Source organism: Dermacentor andersoni, chromosome 9 (assembly GCF_023375885.2).
Source record: "Dermacentor andersoni chromosome 9, qqDerAnde1_hic_scaffold, whole genome shotgun sequence".
Taxonomy (NCBI): domain Eukaryota; kingdom Metazoa; phylum Arthropoda; class Arachnida; order Ixodida; family Ixodidae; genus Dermacentor; species Dermacentor andersoni.
The window spans coordinates 46,545,236-46,555,000 of record NC_092822.1 but is presented as its reverse complement, the minus strand read 5'-3'; the positions used below and the strand labels follow the sequence as shown (position 1 = coordinate 46,555,000).

The 9,765-nt window shown below is 51.6% G+C and overlaps 1 protein-coding gene across 1 annotated transcript in view; it reads left to right on the top strand.

Moving 5' to 3' along the window:
• The window catches only part of LOC126527965 (uncharacterized), a 150,506-nt gene that overhangs the window by 130,754 nt on the left and 9,987 nt on the right, over nt 1-9,765 (top strand). The window contains exons 4-5 of the mRNA XM_050175805.3: nt 8,095-8,365; nt 8,773-9,432. Coding sequence (XP_050031762.1) covers nt 8,159-8,365; nt 8,773-9,432 — 867 coding nt within the window. The 5' untranslated portion in view covers nt 8,095-8,158. The remainder of the gene's footprint in view (nt 1-8,094; nt 8,366-8,772; nt 9,433-9,765) is intronic.

Below are 9,765 nucleotides of genomic sequence, written 5' to 3'. Positions count from 1 at the left end.
GATTAACTACGATTATTATGTCGTTCTTCAGCGTGCGCGTAAATCCAAGCGATCGAGCGTTTTGCGTTCCTCGGCCGAGAGTCTCAGCCCGGGCTCGTTATACGCGTTCATAACAGGCTGGGAGAAACTGTTATGGTGCAACTCACATGCCAGTTCTTATGAACTCCACTTCACTCATTGACTCGATCGATCAGTAGCAATTAATTCATATGTCGTGGTACGCTGCATCTTCGCAGCTTACTGCCAGTTTTTCGCGTTGTGCATTCCTCCATCTTCTTTAGCACGGCTCTATACGCCGATGCCTTTTACCGAAGTATTTCGCGTGACCATCTTGCACCGAACTGTTGTTTATAATCGCGGAGTACTTAAATTAGTCGTGCCACCCTTTTCCCAAACCTGACCCTTGCGCCAGAAAAGCCTATGAGTCATCATCGTTCTTGACCCTAGTCGCGACATTAATTAGGCTGGATATATCTGTTGAATTTCCTAATTCTTGATGATGCGGAGAAGGCAGTGATCGATGTGTTATTTCAAAGCTAAGCTTTCTTCGCCTACCGGCCTCCCCGTTGACTCCATTGACATCCCTTGTTCAACCACGGTTAATCACTCGTAATTTTCTACCTTCCCGCGAACCTCTGCCTCGTGAAGACGTCGACGCGTATGTGCTCGGTATAAGTTAAAGGAATGCAGGCGACATCCCACAGGAGCAGCGTCAGCAACGCCCGGCGACTGGACTATGAAATATTCAATACAACGGCAATTTCCCGCCACGGGCCGTAGTTCGGGGGCCCGCTTTATTCACTTATCGTCGGCGCACCGAGCTCCTCGCCACCGATGCGGCGAGCGATCGCCTCGAATTAGCCCGACACGACGTGGCCCGCCCTTAAGAGAAAACGGGCCCGTTTCCCGAACGCCAGGAAGGCGTAGAAGTAAACGTTCGGGAAACGCTTAGAACACCGCGGGAAACAAACGGATCGCTGTCACGCCATGCCAACGGTCGTTACCGCGCTTGTCTCTTCAGACGTGACGCGAGAGGGCGCTTGTAGTACGCAACGGCGCGTACGGCCCGCAGGCCCTCTTTTCGCGTGTTCCCCCCCAACGGTTGGCTGGGAACGGCAATAACTTCTACGGACGGAACGGCTCGAACGACCTCGCGGGAACGGCTGTTTGCGGTCTTGTATCGACGAGGTGCGCTCGTTTATTGCTCGTTTCCCTTTCCTTTTCTTTTTTTTGTGGGCAGCGGGCTATACGGTTGTACTTGAACGACACACGGCTACAACAAGAAGGCAGCGGAAGGGAGAATAAACAATGCACGTTAAAGATTTATGAAGCATTTTTGGTCCTGTTGAAGAAGCCTGTGATGCTGGGTTGGCTAGTCTAGCATGATGGTTTGTGATGGTAAACAGCGCAGAAAGCGAAGAGATACAGAATGACACCACGAAGCACTCCGTGCATATGGTGTGTGTTTAGGATACAGGCCGTTGAGCGAGAAAGTGTTATTGGGTCCTTGGCTGGACATCGTATCAACAGAGCCCGCCGTGAAGGCACTCAGAATATTTTTTTTGCTTATTTACGCAGGCTTAGATTTTTGTATTTAAGGAGAGGTTGGGGGCCTATGTGGGGCGTCGGCTACTCCTCTTCTCTTAGGTGATAGTTATCGTCGGAACGTTGTCAACAGTCGCCAAACTGGACGAATAAACACATGAACGGACATTCACGTACTAATTCTCAGTACTCCTATATAAATGAATGTTCGCGCAGCAGAAGAGTTCACGTAGCATAAATACTCACAACACCGAAATGTTCACACGCAACACATGAGTTCACACAGCATAAATGTTCACAAAACCAATATGTTTACACAGATGATGCTGGGCACTGGAATGCAACAAATACGTGCAACAAAGAGTGCAACAAGTACAAATGCTACATTAACACGAATACACAATGAACATGTAATTAAGGGTGCCTGTTAATGATAACAATGCGGAGCTATAACTATTGCATGACTTACTATTTTTGTGACATTTCTGATTCCTCCAAAATTTGTACTAAGGCGCGAGCAGCGATGGTTTGAAGTTTTTTTGTTGGCGATGGACCTAACATTTTCCCTAAGGATAGTGGCCATCTATCCAAGCCATGTAGTATTTTCGTGAGCTTCTTGCGGGGAGCATCGTGATTTTTACAATGTAGAAGAAGGTGTTCTATGTCTTCTTCAGCCTTCACATGAGCATGTAGCACTGTCAGTTTTTCTTATCCTATACAGGGAAGCTTTTGGTATAGGCATTGCCTAATGGTAGCCTATGAACTGTTGTTTCAACAGACCGACTAATTTTAAACGGAATATTGAATTCTATTCCGGGATCTATATTACATAATTGAGAGTTCTGCGCATCATTTATGAACCAAGTTTCCTTGGACATTCTACCGCATAGTTTGTTCCGTAGACATCGAGGATCACTCGCCGCTAGAGGAAATATTGATAATCCATTCTGTTCACAGAATACGCGGAGGCAAAGAAGCTGAAGCTGTTCAAAGAATACGCGGGGCAAAGCGTTTTGGCGGCAACAAAGCACGCGAATCAACTGCTGCTGTGCTGCGGAAACAGCGCCCTCAAAACAGCTACCAGGCATCTCAAAACAATGGCTTCATGCGTAGCGCCGCCACCGGCTTTGCAGGTGCCGCACAATCAGTCGGGTGCACAAGACGAGCGCCCGATCGGTCACAGTCACACAATAACTTCGTCTCAGTGGGAAATTAATGGCGCGGCAGTTTCGTAGAAGCTGCAGCAATGCATTCTGTTTAGTTAGGCCTCTTGTGCGAAGCGATTCGTTCCCTCCACTTGTCCTTGTCTGCAGTTACGCTAACGTTTACACCTCCACGGACAGACGGGCCTTGCAGTCGTCGATGACAGTGCATTTTGAACATGTAGACGTGGCAGGAGGTAGGAAGCAAGTATTTTTCGGGATGCGCGCCGTACCTCTCGATTAGCCCTTATAGACGTACCGAGTAGGCTATGAAAACGATTTTTTTTTTCGTAATCTACGACTGACCAGCTGGTGGCGACTTGCGCCACGCTAATAATAAGACAATAGCTTGCACGTGGTTCTTTGCCTTACGCCAAGTTTCACCGTAGGTATCAAAGAACGCCGATTTTAAGACGACGATGACACGACAGACATGGCGTCCCCAGTTGCGATCGACACCTGTCCCGACTGCAAACAACCTGTACGATCCATCCCCAAACACCAACGCCTCCTATGTAGCAGGCATGTGCAATCTGCTTTGTGACGTCATGTTACTTGGACAGAAATGTTCATCATCAAGCCCGGCGTGACGACACCGGTAACGTAGCAGGGCAGCGTGACGTCATAGATCTAAATGCAGCGTCCTTGTGATATCTATGCGCGGCGTTGCAAACACCCGATGTGGAACTGTCCAGCAAACGAAACGGCGCAGTAACAGCAGTAAAAGCACATCCGCTCGGATTGGGTGCCAATCTACGGTGGGCGGGTCCGACCGGTGGTCGGCCCTATAGAGGAACCGTCACGAGGCCGTGTAGTCTCTCCTGTATTTTGCCAGGGAATCGGGACTTCAGCACTTCAGCTTCAGACACATCTTATTCTCCTTCCCATTCCCCGTGGAGATGGTTTGCATGACGTCATCATGGCCGCCATCTTGGGGTAGTAGCACGCCGAGAAGCCGCGCAAACGAGAAACGTGACAGCGCAACCGGCGCGTTTGACGCCGAGCAACAAAATCGATCGCAGTGATAGCCGGGTGAAAAAAAGGACGGTCACTGTCCGAAAGCAAAGCAATGTACGCGTGTATATTACACTGCGCTGACGTCATCGTGGCCGCCATTTTCAGGTACCAGAACGGCGAGGGAAGCCGCGTCCGTGACGTTATGGGAAAACCACCTGCTATAGGCTGAAGAGCCACCCCCCTTCCAAAATAAAACACTCGTCATTCAACGAACCAACTTTCTCTCCTAGACGCCGGCAACTGTGGAGAAAAGGCATCTCACTACGGCGTTCAAGAGAACTGCCGCAACTGTTCAAGAGTATTAGCATAGCAGAGCCCGGCCGCGGAAACGCAGAGATATCCACGTCCTAGCGTGGACAGCCGGCGCATAATCACGTGGGCGCCGCGCCACCCTTCTTCGCGTCTGCAAATATATGGTCAACCGATGAATCCCTTTATCGCTCTCCGATCTTTATGACACTCGCGTACTGCGGCCAAGTTGGGAAGGAGGGCGTACTACGCGCCGACACACGCAGGTAGTCGCGCCGAACGGACCGAAACGAAAGGAAAAGCAACAAGAAAGAAAAGAAAAAAGAAAGCGACCGGCGAGGCCCTGCAATACAACGCCGCCGTCGTCGCTGGCTGGCGTCCCACAGAGGCTTTGGAAGGCAAGGCCGCGACGCCTTTAAAAGGGAATCAGTGTGGCGTAGTACACAACCACGCTTCCGCCGCGCTACCGGGAAACGTCGACGCGTCGCCTGCATGCCTCGACTGGGACGTCCCACACGCGGCCTCGTTGCACGGATTGCAATGGGCCGCGCGCCGGCTTGCTGGCCGGCTTGCTGGCTGGCTTTGCCGGCTGCGCTCGCAACAGATGATGCGGCGTTGCCACGTCGGGGCCATTCGGCCGCTGCTATTTCAGGCAGTTAACGTCACAGTGAAAAACAAGAAGAAAAAAGCATGTCACAGAAGCCTAATGGCCCTCGTGTGATCTGCGCCTGTACTGCGACACCCCAGATGCTCGTAGAATGTCCACAGAACGATCGACAGGGGAGTCCGTTTTCGAGATAATTTAAGTCACTCGGACAAGCGCTAGATTTTCATGACGACAGTGCCAAGCCGGAATTTCTTGTAGACCTCATCAATTTGAGCACATCTGTAGATTTTTATTAATTTGATGTGAAACTAAGTGTTCATTGTCAAGACTACTTCAAAATATAACATTCATGATTTACGTGTATAGCAGTGCGGGAGCAAGTGGGTCGCTTTCTCTTATTTAGTTTGTTCTTATCGTGTTTACTTTTTTTTTGTAGATTTAGTATGTATGTTTCGGGCATGCGTGGTGATTATTTGCGAGGAAATGGGTAGCGAACATTTCTCAAGAGTGCACTGGGATAGCGAGGTTTAATGCACAGCCGCCTTCTTATCTACGTGTGTGCAGTTGTTAAACATCAAAGCGATAGAATTCAGCGCTACGAGGCATTATGGCAAGATTCACAATTTCGCGTACATGTTCATTGCGACGACACGTACGACGTTTGGCTCGATTCTGGCGCTTCGCACATGAGTCACTGCATGTCGAAGAGGGCGAACGGGAGACGGCGTATGTCACAGTAAGGTACACACGTTCCAAATTCCGCATTTTTTTATGTGGCTGTGTTCGAATACTTGATCACTTAGGTTCTCGCGTTGGGTTGTTGAGAAGAAGCTTCAGCTCTTGGTACCTATGTAAGTACGCGGGAACGAAGAAAGCTTGTTGCAAATGCTGTTGCGGGCTTTGCGTATACATATACTGTTCTTCCCTTAAACAAAGATTTGGTCATGTCGAAGGCAACGTGTTCGAAAATTATACGCAAGGTGATGTGGGTGGTTAAGCGCAACTGGACTTCTCAGCAAGGTTGCCGCATCAAGCTAACGTTTGACTTCGGTGATCATCCACCTATAATTTTTTATCTTCAAAATTTTAATTTCCTGTCTTTCGCCGGTTCAGCTTCGAAGTCTGATAGCTAGCTATACAAATTTGGAAAAGTGGATGGGGTTGCTGGCTAAAAAGGGTTGTCGCAATTACAATGTCATGCGTTTTTTTCTCTCTATACTACACAAAATTTTAAGCGATTGCCTATGGCAGGAGAAAAAAAGACATAGGGAAAGACAGGGAAGAAGGTTAGCCAGTGAAAGTACTGGCTGACTATCCTGTGCTGGCCTAAAAGGGGTCAAGGGAATCAAATGCGTTAGAAGGAGAGATCGGCTGCCGGGAGACGATCAGGCACGTAAGTTTCGACGGTACCCGTTACAGTATACGACAAGAAAGGCGTCCTCGACCGTGCTTAACAAACTAGGCGATCGCCTCCCTCGACGAAGGAGAGAATCCTAGGACAGTGGTCCGGACCGAGTTCAACGCTGAAACCATTAAGCGCCTTGTTCCGGATACTTGAGAGCTTGAGGACGTGTCCCTACTTTTAAAGTTGTGGCGCGTTTCATCGATATGTAGTGCCCCTCCAAGTGTGCCCCTGTACCCCCCCCCTCCTCCTCGACAACGCAACGAAACGCACTTGACCCTAAAGCGAATATTAAACATTCTTCACGATTCATCTTAGTTAATTAACTAATTAAGCGGAATATAAGTATACTCTAAGGAACGCCACATGAAGGCCAACTACATGCCGTTGGTTTCATTAAGCTGCGGCTAACCATATTTCTTATAATCTTTGACACAAGTTACGTGAAGCACCCTGTATATATACAATGTTCCCTGCACGCATGCTTGCTTGCGTCCGCATGCGAGAAAGGCCAATTAAAAAAGGGTAGCCTCGTGTGTCGACGAGATAGCAGGACAATATCTCTCTCCTGTTTCTTTTTCTCGCTTATCTATTTTAGCTCTCTCAATGTTGCACAATGTGATGGGTGGTTACGCTGCCTGCACAAGGGGAACGCGACATTCGTCGTCTGAAAGGCACGCGCCGAGGGCATGCAACGCATAGAAATTGGGGGAGGGGGGGGGGGTGGAGGGGGGGATCGGGCGAAGCGCGGGAAACACCGGAAAGAGGTTGGGGGGAGGGCTTAGCACGTGGGCCGAAATTGCGAGAGCGAGCCGCGCGCTTTCGATGTTGTGCAGCCACGAGAGAGTGGGGAGATGCGCTGAATTGGCTTCGAAATTGACTTTTTTTTTTCCGGCATGAGAAAGGCTTGGCGTTGTCTCGAGCGCGCTTTTGAGCGTTCTTGATCCCAGGGTGTCCGACTTACCGCACAGCTTATAACCCTTACTCCATGCTACTGCGCAGCGGCAAAGCTTGCTACCATCGTCCTGGCATCTGCTGCCTTGCATGCAGTTCGTCCTAACGACCTTGTTGAACCTCTCGAGGAGAAATGAGACAGAAATAAGAGAAAGCCCGACGTGCCAGTGCGATCGCTGCAAAATTCGGCTGCCGAAATCCGGTGCAAGCGCAGGCCTCCGACACAAGCGTATACACTGTGCGGTGCCCTGAATTCTTCCGTGTTGCTAGCTTCGGCGCCCTTTCGCACAATCCAGGCGTTTTCGGTGGATGTGAAACTTCACGTCAGCCCTGCTGCACTTTCCCTATCGTGTCCGTGTGCAGCGTCTCCTTTTTAAATAAGGTACTGCGCGGCGGCGCCGGTGGTCTTGAACCTGCAACCGTTAAAATCGACTATCACAAGTTAGCGCGCTCCTGAACTTATAACACCCGTAATTCCGGCAGCAAATTCAAACAGACGCATGCATGGCCACGCCATATTTTCGCATCTGCGGCGCAGCTCACAGCCAGCTATAGATGAAAGACCTGTCTCATTGAACAACGCCTCGGGACCATGACCTCGCATGTCACAATTTTCAGAGGACCACAAAGGCGCGGCCGCTGCGATTTCCGAAGGAGGCTACCGGCACTGAGGGACCGTCCGCGACATAGAACAGAGAACCGTGAATACGTCGGCGACGTCAACAATGGACTTTCTCTTGTTCTCTTAAGCTTGCCCTCTACCCCCCCCCCCCCCTTTTGTCCTTCCCCCACTGCGAGGTAGCCGACCGGGCTCAGTCCATGGTTAGCGAATCCCTCCTCCTCTCTCTGCCCTCGCAGGACCGTGGATCGTCCCTCTCCTCTCATTCACAAATCTCATGGATGAGATTTGTGAATGTTTATCATCAGAGTGTGGAACTTGCTTTCACCGTTGCGCATCCCTCTTTCTATGTAATCATCATCCCTCATCGCCACTTTATGTTCCCCCTCCCCCTGTGCAGAGTAGCAGGCTAGAGCGCCTTAGCTCAGGCCGACCTCTCCGCCTTCTTTCAATTACATTATCCCTCTCTCTCTCCCTCCTCCTCTCTCTGCCCTCGCAGGACCGTGGATCGCCAGCGAAGCCCGAGCCGACAGGGCGGCGCGCGGCCCAGCGGCGGCGGCGTCATGCCCAGCGCTGCCGTCCACCGGGCCGACTCGACCCGGTCGGACAACTCGGACGCCTCGGGACGCAGCGCCGAGTCCCGCGGCTCGGCCGGCAAGAAGGTCAGCTTCAGCCGAGCCGTCCGGGTCAAGAAGTTTCCCCGGCGGCACGAGGGCAGCTCGAACTCCGTGTCCCACGCCGGAAACGGCGATGTGCCGGACTCTGCTCAGGTGAGCCAGGTCTCTTTCTCCTTGCTCGTTATGCCCGGGAGCCAGGTGAACCTCTTTCCTTCGTGACTCACAATTTTTTGGTTCCACTGACGACGCCAATAAAAAAATATGTATTACGTACGCAGAGCAGGCCTTCGTCACACGATGCGTGTACTCTGTATTCCAGGAAGGCTATAATTGCACTGAACCCCCGGGTCTCACAATCAATTACACGCATAGGAGTGGAGATGTAGCACCGCTATACATTGCACGCATCAACGTTCTTAACCATTAAATACTTATATCAACCTGTGTGATTATCTTCCAGTTCAGTGATCGTCATGGCACCGGTAGGTTTGCCGGCTGACGACCTGCACTATCCCGCATTACCAGTGCGGCCTGTAATACGCAGTTTTGCCTCTGCACAGGCGCCCCCTTCGCCCGAGAAGAAGTTCTGGTTCAAGGTCTACAAGAACCGGCACCACCACGACAAGAGCGCCGGAAGCGGCCGCATCCCCGAAGAGCCTCCCTTACCGCTGGAGACCACGGTCTCGGACTCCTCCGGGCACCACCACCACCACCACGCGCGGGGGGCATCGTCCGTGGCCAGGAGCGCGTCGTCGGCGTCGGCGTCGCGGTCCCCGCGACGTAGACCCGACTCGCCCGTGGTCAAGCGCAACCACGTCCGACGGATCGTGCAGAAGTTCGACCGCGAGGCGACGCTGCGGCACGACCCGCCGGCGAGCAGCTCGAGGGAGTCGTCGCCTCCGCCTCCGCCGGTGCCACCGCCACCTTCCGTGGTGCGCAGTTACTCGGTCGAGGAGTACACCAGGCCTGGAACCCCTATCGAGCTGCAGAGGAGTCCGGCGCCCAAGCGCAGCAACCGGCTGGTCGACGGCGTCAAGGTCATCTTGGCTCCGCTGACCCGCAAGAAGTCGTCGGCCTCGAAGAAGGAGGTTCGAAGCGCGGGCACCGGCACCCTGGTCAGGGAGGAAGACTTCGAAGAGGTCAACAACAACGAGAACAAGGAGAACGAACCGGTCGAAGAAGAGGAAGAGCTGCCCGTCATGGTGGACAAGGCGACACAGGTAGGAGTTATACGCGAACACAGGAGCAGGTGTCGCTTGGTCGGTTTGGGGACCGCTTACTCACGTATACCCGTGTCCCGAAACACGTATGCAATGACCTACAATCAAACGTGAAGACTTCTAGGAAGGGTTGTCATCATTGTAGCCATGCTATGAGACGCAGATATGAAATTTCATGGACTGAAGTTAACTCTCCGTCATTGGTTTTCTTTTTCTTTTGCTTTTTCTCGTGCTGCACCTGCCTTAAATTTAACACGTTTGCGCTAACGATAGGAAGCGTCAACTCATAAACCTCTAATACGAAGCAGGCTCTAGTGTTGTCCGATGTTTTTT